The 11,630-nt window shown below is 36.3% G+C and overlaps 1 protein-coding gene across 9 annotated transcripts; it reads left to right on the top strand.

The window, feature by feature from the left end:
* Positions 1–580: 580 nt before the first annotated feature.
* Positions 581–10,939, top strand: LOC129569162 (suppression of tumorigenicity 18 protein-like). Of its 9 annotated transcripts, none has more exons than XM_055447715.1 (9): positions 581–2,175; positions 2,245–2,539; positions 3,328–3,789; positions 3,945–4,118; positions 4,342–4,404; positions 5,574–5,896; positions 6,007–6,150; positions 6,322–6,491; positions 9,392–10,939. In XM_055447715.1, exons 1-9 carry the CDS (start codon positions 1,761–1,763, stop codon positions 9,398–9,400), a joined length of 2,055 nt encoding a protein of 684 aa, XP_055303690.1. In that variant the 5' UTR covers positions 581–1,760; the 3' UTR covers positions 9,401–10,939. The 9 variants fall into 9 exon arrangements, with proteins under 9 accessions (XP_055303690.1, XP_055303697.1, XP_055303692.1 ...); XM_055447722.1 differs by having other exon boundaries at positions 709–2,175; positions 3,550–3,789; positions 3,966–4,118; positions 6,076–6,150; XM_055447717.1 differs by having other exon boundaries at positions 709–2,175; positions 3,966–4,118.
* Positions 10,940–11,630: the final 691 nt, after the last annotated feature.

The raw sequence follows: 11,630 nt of genomic DNA, 5'->3' as shown, positions 1-11,630 counted from the left end.
GAAATTAAGTAAAAATGCTGGTACTGAGAACGAACGAGACGTGCACAGTTCACATGGTAGCCGAGAATTTCGACGTTTTTGCTGGCAATCAGTGCGACGTAGAAGAGAGAAAAAAAACATCGAAAACGTTTAATTTCGGGTCTTTTGTTTATGTTTTGCAAGTGTGTGCGTTTGATTAAGAATGATGAAGCAAAGGCAGAAGATGAGGAAAACACCAGCTCAAAGGCGGGTAAAAATTCAACGTTTCGAATACTGATAACGATAATAGAAGTGTTTCAATACGAAATATTCACATAATGTATATATATCGTGTATGGGATCTATGGAATGAAATATCCTTTGGAATGTTGGTTCTGCAATGTGACGCATGCGCCAATTGACATGTTTCAGAATATAGGCAGCATCGAGTGCTTTCCAGTTGGTGACGATTCCCCTGTATTCTTTCGGAGTTTAGCATTTTTCAGCTCGAATATCCCCACCACCGCCAGTTCCATCGACCAAACGCACCAATGTATTTGGTCGTTTACATAATGCACGTTTTTCCTTATGGGCTGTGTGACGGTGTGTGTAGAAAGCGGGCGATTCGTGTACGAAGGGTGGTGGCGATACGAACGGTTTCCACGCATTTTCGGCAGTATTTCCCGTAAACACAAGACAACGGATAATGTTTCGAAAAAACTTTGTCGTCAGTTTCAAAGTATACTTTCGCAACTGCATACGCAATAAAAGTTTCAGACAAGTTTAATTTCTGTGCTCACAGTTCTGTGCTGTGCCCCACTAACAATAATCATCATTATACAAAACGGCTGCAGCACCGCACACACAGAGATAGAGACAGCGCACATACATACAGTTTTCAACGACGACGACTACGACTACGACGACCAAAGAAGTTTTCGGAAAAAGTAGAAAACTTTGGCGCACACATCACACAACAGTGAAAACAACGATCATAGCGTAAAATAATTTTAAACGCAGTGTGCCCGAAAACGCCAAACACCAATTTCGCTTGCTGTTTGAATTTGTAAGGAAAGTTTGAGGAAAAGTTTTTTTTTTATTTTAGTGTGATTTATGTCAAGGTTATTAAACTTCTCTCAAGTGATAATTAACTTAGTAAAACTTTTCATCACATTGTTATAAAACTCTGCATACGAATACACTTACACATCGACCCGAAAATTTTCTGTAGAATTTTGGAATAATTTTTTTTCGTTCTGTACACTTCGATTGCTAACCCAGTCTCTCTGTTTTTATTTTATCACTTGTTCGATGCGCGCGTGAGAGTTCAACAAGCTATATAACCAAAAAAAAAAACCGACTCATAAAAGACAAAGTTTATCAAAAAATAAACTTGAGACAGTTTTTCGCCGTCAAAGTCGTAATTAATTAAAAGTAAGAAGGAGAGCAGAGAAAGCGAAAATTGTGTAACTCCAATGTTTTGACTGCGACAAACAACAAAGTTTGTTTTTAGTGGTTTTTTAATGGCACTTCAAGAAGTCGAACACATCGTTCCAGTCTGATTCTGTGTGTAAAAAGTTTCGTCTTTCGAAAATCAATAGAGAATCACGGCAAAAATCATTGACCTCGCGAACATTCGGAACTTGTTGACTGGTGCTAACGAAGTCACTTTTATCGAAGGTTTTTTTTCCCAATTTTCTTCTAAATTTGCATGTGAAGTGTTTTAATTTTTCGAAAACAAGTGAAAGATTTTGACAAAACACAGGTGACACAAGACACAAAGTTAATTTGTAAATGGTAAAATGTCTCCGCTACCAAATGCAAATAGCAGCACCAACAATTCAAACAATTTGAATAGTTTGTCAACGAGTCCAAGTGCAAATAACTCAAGCAGCAGTTCGGCATTCAAGCCACTCATAAGTGAAAATCGTCAATTAAACATGCTCTCGTCAACGGTCACCTCGGCTACGGCCGGTTCAGCAGTCGATCCCTACACCAGCGATTTGACATCGGCTTATGGCAGCGCCTATCATCACCATCATCATCACTTGAATTCACAACTCACACAAGACTATCTCAATGTGCATCAGAGTTTGCCATTAGTATATAAAAGTGAACACGAGGATTTGCAATCGGGCTACAGTTTTGCACGTCCGGTGAAATTGTATGAGCACAGTTCGACGACGAGCACATCGACTAGCACCGTTGGTTGCGGCGGTATGCAATCGAGTGGAAATAACAATGCGACAATGAAAAGTGTAGCATCGCTTGATTATTTACTTTCAGGATCGGCTGCTACGAATGGTAGTGGCGTTAGTGCTGGTTATTCGTCGGCAAATTTACATCAGAACGGCTATCGCGGTGATGCTCCATCGCCAGGTGCTTCGATCATTGATTTGTCCACGTCAAGTGTAACATCGTTGCGAAGTGGCGTCGGATCGACTTGCTTCCCCAGCAGCTCATACTATGATGGCCAACGATACGATCGATCGCCTCAGTCAGCGTCGAGTCCACACTACTCCAGCCCACAAATGCTCAGTCCACAGGGACAAACACTCGATTTGAGTGTCGGCCGAACAACGTAAGTACCGCACCTTCTAATGTTCTCCTCTCAATGTCATATGATCTTTTTTTATTATTATTGTTAAACTATCAATTGGAAGTATGATGAACCGAACGTAACATAAAACAAACAAAAATTAAATTCAATGAAAATTTCTATTGTTGTCTAGCCATATAAATGCACAAGCCAATTTATTGAGTTTACCCAATCAAATTACGAATATCAAATGACCAATGCGCAACCGATTGGATCGACCATGTCTTTCCATTTCAAATCCAACGACGCAAATGTAATTCAATTTCCAATCATCAAACAAAACAAAATTTAACCGAATTATTGCACATGTCATTTGAGATGCACCGATGCACTGTCGACCAATCAAACAAAACAACAAACGCATGTGCCCATTTGCATGCAGCCAATCAACCTTGGTTTAAATGCCTGTGTGTACAAATTCACTCAGTCTCCCCGAATCGTAAATTCAATTTACACGGAAAATGGTAAAATGAAATTGTGCATTTATGTGGCGATTTTGTGTATTCCACTTGAACTTGAGCTTGAAAATTCAATGCCAAATCAAATCATTTCATTTCATTTTAGTCAATTCTCATTCCATTCTACTTGTGTACTATATAAATATCTTGGTATTGTGCACCTTTTTTGTTTCACAAAATTCATTTTCAAAGTCGAATTTGCACCGAATTAACACAAATTGACAATTTCAAACAAATACACAAATGTTAAATTACGTCAATTTTTATGCACACTATCGACCCACATACGAAAATAAAATGTGCATTTAATAGCAATGGCAATGAGAATGCGGGAGCAACAAGTCGACAATGCGTCAGTACAAAGCAATCGCAACCGTATACAAATGGAACGAGCTACTCGCCAAAGACTGAGCGAACTGATTTCAACAACAGTCGGCCCGTTTGTCTTGATTTTGTCAGCTCGTTTGGTTCATCATCTTTCAGTCGTGATACGGTGCAAAGTAATGGCAGCTCAATTAATTTTATGGATTATAGAGACTTCAATGGCAACAGTCCGCACTCGAGCTACGCAATGTTTGCTGCACAAAGTGAATATCCACCACCACCGCCCAACGGTTATGCCGGATACAATCATGCTTATCACTATTCGAATCCCTACATCAATCCATCAAGCACAAACTATCCATTGGCCGTCGCTGGTGATTACAATCCCAACTCATTCGGTATGCCGCCGCCACAGCACTTGCCGCAAGACATCAAAATTCCAAAAGACAGGTAAATAAACGAAGAAAAATCCACGAAATTCAAATCAAAACACTCGATTTTGGAAAATTGAAAATTCAAAAAAAAATGCACCGTTTGAAGCAATTTTTCATTTCTATTGTGTCGATTAACGCGCTGCCAATTTTATTGTATGTGACTTTAATCAGTTTATTCAAAAATGATCGTAGTCATCCGCAAGAGCTAAAATGTCCAACACCCGGATGCGACGGTTCTGGCCACATAACAGGAAACTATTCCTCTCATCGAAGTCTATCTGGATGCCCTCGTGCTAACAAACCCAAAACCAAACCAAGAAGTGGACAAGACTCCGAACCATTGAGGTGAGAATTCCAAAATAAAAAAAATTTCTTCTGTGTTCTTTCTAGGAAGAAAATATTGTTTCTATCTTTTCGATCAGTTTTCATTTTTTTAATTTCAATTTTCACTTGTCACATTTTCGTTTATTTCAAATTTAAAAAATACCATTTTCAAGCTGTATGAATCCAAACTCATTGAATTCTTCTTTTGTTTGTCGTTTTTGTTGTGTGTGTGAACATTTTCCAGATGCCCGATTCCTGGATGCGACGGCTCTGGTCATTCGACTGGCAAATTTTTATCACACAGAAGGTGAGTGCATCCCAAGTTTAAAAAGTGTACATCGTCCCCCCGTTTTGTTGATCTCATTTCACTCTGAATATTTTTATTTGAGTTTATTTCGGCATTTTTTTTCCTTTCTCTCGTTCGGTGCACAAGCGGTATAATTTTTAATAACGATTTCTTAATAAGATGAGTATTTGCTTAATATGGATTTGGTCAAGGGTCAATTCAAATTTAATATTTCATTCAAAAATGTGTGCACAAACCCATTCCATCATTGTGGGTACCGTAAAACCGACGGTCAAACAAGCGAGAGCCAAAAAAAGCAAATTTGAGGGGAAACCTCATTTCAGCGTTGAGCAAACAAAAAGATTCACTTGCTGGCTTTTCACATATTTATTATAATTCTGGATGAAGCGCAATTTTCTCTTTATATTTTTAATAATCCTTCTGGTTTTTTGTCGACTCGGAAATTAGTTTTTTTTCTTTTTCAAGAAGTGAAACATATGTTGAAACGACATGGTTTGAATATCAACGAAAAAATTGCTGGTTCCATCCACAGCGAATAGAAAAAAGTCGACAAAGAGACAATAAAAATTGCGAATGAGAATTTGTTAAGCTGAAAATTAAGGGAAAAAAGGGCGTCAAGTGATTTTTTTTTGTTGTTCATGTGTGTGAATTAAAACGGATGTGTGACGTTAAACGATGACATTTGTTTCGATAACGCCGTTTTTTCCGTGTGTGTTTTCAATCAAGTTCATGCCATCCCTATTTATCTGTTAAGTTGAAAAGCCATTCTTCTTCCGATGACTGATTTCGGTCTAACGTCGCTTATTTTTCGCATGTTTTTTTGTCTAGACGCCGTATGAGGTGAACATTTCATATTATGCACTGAGTTTACAGTAACTGGTTCTATCTGCGAATAAAAAAGCAGTGTAATGAAGTCATAAGCGAAACAAAGACCAACTAAAAAGGGTTCACCACACATTGTTCCGTTGATATTTTCCACATTTTATTTTACATATATTAAAAATGACCGTATGTGTCATGTTGTCCGTTGTTTTTTCCTCGTATGATTGCGTCCTTTTATCAAAATCTTTTTTTTTTTGTTCCACTTGGGATAATTGAAACGAAGCGTGTAAATAAATTCATTGGATCGTTTTTCTCTCTCGCCTATGTGTGTGTGTGTGTGTGTACAGTGCAAGTGGGTGCCCGATCGCGAATCGAAACAAACTACGTGCTTTGGAAATGGAAAGTGTAGTTGAAAAACAGCGTCACATGACAGTTGGCAATGGTGGTAACACATCTTCATTGCTCGTCAGCACCAACCCAAATAGTCTCAACAGTAACAACAATAATGTCAGCGCATCGAACAGCATTCCGACAAGTAACAGCCATAGCTACATGTCATCACTACCCTTAACATCGTTAGTTCCATCATCAAGTGTGTCGCTATCTTCACACACTTCAAGTACATCGACTTCAGCAATTAAAATTGACGGCATTAATTGCCCCACCATAGGTATGTACGACAAAATAGAAAAGTGCGCACAGTGTTAATTTTATGTTGAGTTATTATTTTCGGTTTGAGTGTCGTTAGAAATGGCATGAATCTGTGTTCCATTCCACCAGGTTGTGATGGAACTGGGCACATAAATGGCACATACTTGACACATCGTTCACTCTCTGGTTGTCCTTTAGCACAGGGAATCAAGCGAACAAAATATGATGACAGCAGCAGTTCACTCTTGGCATCGGCGAATCGATTAACCGGAGGTAGGTGAGCATTTAATTTTTTTTTCTTATTTCATTGTTTTTTTGTAAATAGACGAAATGAATCCGTTGAGGGATCGCTTCAATTCATCTGTATTGATTCGAAGTAAAAAAGACTTTAATATTGTTCATATTCTGAGTTCTAAAACATTATTTGCTTCTTGGTCACTTTAGATATGGATGTTGATCATAAAAATGGAAGCTCAACCAATGGCGAAAACTTTTCATCGAGTGCAACAGATGTGACCGATTTGCAGCGAGAAAAAGCACAAGTCGAATTGCAAATGCTTCGACTCAAATCCAACATCAACGCCATAGAATTTCAATTGAATCATAACGAACGGGTAAGTGAATCCTTTTTCCTTAATATTCGTGACCATCGAAAAAAAATGCGGAAATTCTAAAAATTTCGCCATTTACTCCATTTCCAATATAAAATGAATCCAGGCGAAGAGAAACTCTCAAGCCACACACATATTAGTTGGATCGAATTAGTCGAGCGTCGAAAAAAAGTCTATGCGAAAAAAGTGCTTCAGCTCCGATATCAATTTACGTAACTCTATTTATTGCATCCGAAGCTTAATTTCTATATGTGCACAATTCTAACCGTATTTTCCATCAAATTCTCGCTCTAGAAACTGGTCGGATGCGGAAATAATTTTATTGAAAAAGTTTATTTTATGGATTAAATTAGCATCGTTGGAAAAACATTCTGAATTTTTTTTTTCTGTTCTTCCATGTGATACATCACACAGTGTGGAGCTGTGATTTTCATGATTTAGTTGCGCTTGGACGTGTGGTGTTGTTTTTTCGTGTCCGATTGAAAAGTTTCCTTTTTCATAGGTGCAACTGGTTTTTTTTCTGCTCTATCAAAATTAATTACGAAAGTGCAACCAACTGAAGAGTGAAAAATTGAATATATATGCTTCAATGGGGAATAGAGAAGAGAAAAGAGAGAGAGAAAAAAACTGTTTAAAATCCATCTCATTCATTTTGGCTTAATGAAAGTGTGTAATCGGATTAATTTGAAACTGGTCACAATGTTTCGAACAGCAATTCACTTTAAAGTGATTCCATTTTTATTTATGATCGCAGTAGCCAATGGCAGAATTGCCGCTTGAACTTTTATGTATGTGGCGATAGTGATTTTGCGTGACATCTTGTAGCAAGTAATGAGCGTTCTCACGATACTGTGCCGCCGTGTGGATTTAAATACGGAAAAACTTGTATTGTTCATGGCTCAACGTGCATAAATACCATATTTGTAACTTATTTATGGTTCTGCCGTAATTTTCCCGAGCACTTGCTGTTGTTGATGGCAATTCAAAGTGTGTGGGTACGAAATATTTACAATGTTTGAAAAGAGCTCGCCAAATACTCTGCAATGGCAGCTCAAATGTAATATTCTGCAGAGCGTTTGCACAAGCACGAAAAAGAGTCTCATTTTCCATTCCTTACATCGGCCCGACGAGTATTTGTGTGCAATTAATTCTGTATACATTCATATAAATCGCTTTGCGAACGGCATAGCACACACCGAAAACTTTTCACTTGTTCGATGCATGCACCGATGCAATTCTTCTCTATCGGTGTTAAACGTTTATGTGCTGTTGCTTGTGCCAGGCGCTTTATTCTCTGTTCCTCGTCGGTTTTCTTTACGCTTTTTTTGCGAAAATGGTGAAGTTCGTCGTCGATTTTTTGTTTGTTTTGTTTTTCGTTCACTCTTTCTCTTTCTCTCTCGCTTTCGTTTGGTCGTTTCTTGGCGAGTGTCTCGATTTCGAGGTATTGGTGCTTGCGTCTGTGTATTATGCAGTCTGGCTGGATGCATTCTGCGCAGTGTACACGACACATTTTGGTTGGCTATCATTGGAAAGTGCATAGCAGCTGAACGCCGCTGTTTATGTACAGCCAACAACGCAAACGATCGCAAAGCAGGAGAGACCGAGAAAAATAAGCTGCTAGCACACAGAGGCACATAATTGACGTGCCATACATAAATCATGGATATGGCTACGCCCAGAAAACTCACATTTTTTTTTATTGTTGTTGTCATCTGCATCAATCTTTCGACTGCCATTTCTTAAGCGAAAAAAAAGCTTGTCTCATTCGCTTTGTCACTGGCATTGAATGCGGACATTCGATTGATTCTAAACTCCAATTAGACTGAAATTGCAATTAGATTTTATTTTAATTTCGATTGTCATTCAACGAGACCAGCATTTCTGCCAAATTGATTTAACATAATTTGTTCAAGCTAACTTTAAATCCGATTTAAATTCAACGATGCAAATACACCCATTTTTTTCACGCAGTCTCTTTCTCCATCGGAATTTAAGCTACCTTTTCGGAGTTTTTCATCGGCATTTATGAATACGTAGTTCACAAACGGCTTTTGACAAATCTAAATATTTGCATTGCTTAAAGTACAAGTGGGCGCTTGCAAACACCGGCGTCGATCCATTTTTCTGCTTGAAGAAATAGCGCAAATAAATATTCTATGGAGGAAAAATATGAAAATTAGTAGTTTACCATGAACGAACACACTTCACCGGACTGCTGAACATCAAACTTTTTGTTTTTCTTTCGCTCTCGTTTTTTTCGCGCTCTCCTCCTCCTCGGCCAAATAACATTGAAATTGAGTTGGCACTCATTGTAATAAATGGAATTACACGCCGGCAACGGCTTCAACTTAATTCACTACTTTTTGCAAATATTGATTTTTCCCAACTATTTTTTTTTCTCTCTTCACTCCGATCGGAGAGCATCTCTATCGGCGTTCAACTGAACTTTCTTTTTCTATGCTTTCCATACTGTTCCGTGTGTCTCAGCACAAGCATTCGGCGTCTATTGCATGTTTATTTTAACAATTTCGAACAAAAACTCAACTGAGTTTAATGACGATGCGGCTACTAAAGCACTTAATAAATTAGCATATACGGCAGTTTAATCAAAATGTGCAAATCAGTCAACAAACTCATTTAAATGAGCAAAAACACCGAAACCCTTGGAATGAGATTCAAACGTGCCAACATTAGTTGCTAGTAATCTATAAAATTGGTTCACATTTTGCAAAAGGTTTTTTTTTGATTGACAAAAATAGAAAAAATGCCGGATGAATTCTAAAATCTTTACTTGAATCCTGCAGTGCAAATTGATGAGCTGAAGTACTTTAAATTCAATTGACAAATAAAAACAGTCGGACTTTAACTAATTGTCAAATTTCTTTTTTCAAATTTCATTCCAGTGCGTCTAAATATAAATAGGTGAAATATTTCTACTTTTACCACGTAAATAACAGCAAAAAAAAAATGCTAAACTTTGAAGAAATGTTTTTTGAAGTATTCCACGTACACATCCAAAAAAAATATACATTCACTCTATATTTTATGCATTAAATGAACTTAGATTTATGTATAATGAACACAATGCAGGCTATTCTCGATATTTAAAGAAAAAAAAAACAACTAATAATAATTATTATCTATTGACGTAATATTTTACCAAAAACACACACACAAGACAAGCAAATTATTCTCTACAATTTATTGAAGATTGCGAACGACGAATATAGAATGAAATCGGATGATGGGGTGAGAGCTTGAAGTTCTCATTTTGGATGAAAGCTAGTCATAGAGAATTTTATGTGCAATATTCGTATTTAACTGATAAGTAAAATTAATTTGAAACTAAAAACAAACAATGGTGTAGTAATTTTTGTGAATGGTAAACACTTTTGGGATTTTTCGGATCAAAACAGGAGAATCCCGTATGCAAATAGCAACGATTTCTTCTCGAATTTTGTGTACGTGAATACGGGAAATGTTGTCGTTTCGGTTCACAAACGAGTCACATTTCCGTAAATATTTCATATGAAAAAAATTGTCGCATTAAAAAAACTATTGTCAGATGTTAGGCTATAAAAAGAAAACAAGAAAAAAGTACATTGTTTTGGCTGAATCCAAGAAATTAACACGTAAAGGCGGAGTAAAAAAATTCAGTGTCATCATAAAGTGTTACTATTTAAAATTGATGAATGTTTGAAAAACCTTTTTATATATAAACATGTATCCAAACAAAAGGGCAGAAGGTAGCAACTAGATTCATTTTTGTAAATAATTTTCACACATTGTTTATGTTTAAGTGGTCGATTGGCGTTATGTAACTAATATTTGGTGATAAATAAGAAAACATTAAAAAAAAACAGAAGAAAAAAAACCCAGAACAGTTTTTATTAGTTCAAGTAAAACTTTTTAGTCGTTGTTGTGTTATGTTTTGATTCCAAACTTGTTTTCGTTTCTTTTCTTTTCCATTTTTTTTTTTTTGCTTAACATAACTTTTAACCTGAAATTGGCTCTGATCATTGTCACAACATACACACACACACACACATTCGATGTCGGAGCTTAAACGAAATGAACAATTCAATCAAGTTTTATCACTATGTATACACAGCATTATGCTAACTATACCAATGGAAAAGCCAATTCATGGAATAAATCAAGTGTCGGTAATAAGTAATAAATGAAAGAAATTACAACTAATCACACATTATACATAAACTAACTGTTATCACGATTCCTAGAGTTAAATGAAACCAAAACCAAAAAAAAAAAAAATTAAAAAAGAAAACACACCCTTAAAACCTACACAACACCATTTACCACTACACAACCATTGCTACTATGTATTTGCAATAGGACATCTGTCTCAACAAACAATGCAAAAGAACAATTTACTTAACGAAATTTACAAATGAAACATCGTCAAATAAAAATTGGTCGGAATAATAAAATGCAATGCGTTTTTTTATCATTCAAATTTTTTTTTTGGATAACATTGTCCAAACTCATTTTTTTTTAAATTGCTTATTCGTCTTTTTTTTTCGTTAAAACACACTGGAAGATGTCTTTTTAACGGAAGAATAGATTTGCATATAAGAAGGTAAGTGTTCTAAGCATGAAAATCCCTTTGATTACATAAATCAGTAAAATCAAATCCAGCAAAAATCTTCTAAAATGAAAAAGAAATCCGTAAAATAAACATGAAAAGAATGTCTTTGTCTCTCATGGATTACCTGATTATGATACCTAAACTGGCTACATAAAACACTTTTATCAGCTGCTGAAATCCTTTCGAAATTTTTCCTTTTCCAAAGTATCTTTCGTAGATTGAATCTAATGACCACCTTGTTGACAATTCCACGTTTTTTTTTTTCGTCCACAAATTTTCCAGCGCTTCTGTTTGCGCGTCATCTATTCGCTCTTTGGTTTTTATTGCACATTTGATTTTGTTGCTCATTCACTATTCGTCGCTAATTAAATGCAAATGTTTATTACCTCAAATAAAATTAATTCATGCCAAATGAAACAACCGCCGTAAAAAATTGTGATTTCCTCCGCAACAGGAACAATTCTGACAAACGAAGAGAAAAATGGAAGGAGAGAAAAAAAAATAATCAGAAGAAAAAAAAGTGACTTGAAATT

This window comes from Sitodiplosis mosellana, unplaced genomic scaffold (genome assembly GCF_009176505.1).
Source record: "Sitodiplosis mosellana isolate CC-2019 unplaced genomic scaffold, AAFC_SMos_1.0 Smas_scaffold_30, whole genome shotgun sequence".
NCBI lineage: Eukaryota > Metazoa > Arthropoda > Insecta > Diptera > Cecidomyiidae > Sitodiplosis > Sitodiplosis mosellana.
The sequence above is the reverse complement of the archived record's forward strand: the minus strand, read 5'-3'. Positions and strand labels throughout refer to the sequence as shown.

Coding starts and splice junctions, on each gene's coding strand:
- LOC129569162 (XM_055447713.1), top strand. CDS start 1,761: ATGTCTCCGCTACCAAATGCAAATAGCAGCACCAACAATTCAAACAAT. Junction 2,540..3,327: donor TTGAGTGTCGGCCGAACAAC/GTAAGTACCGCA, acceptor TGCATTTAATAG/CAATGGCAATGAGAATGCGG. Junction 4,405..5,573: donor AAATTTTTATCACACAGAAG/GTGAGTGCATCC, acceptor GTGTGTGTACAG/TGCAAGTGGGTGCCCGATCG.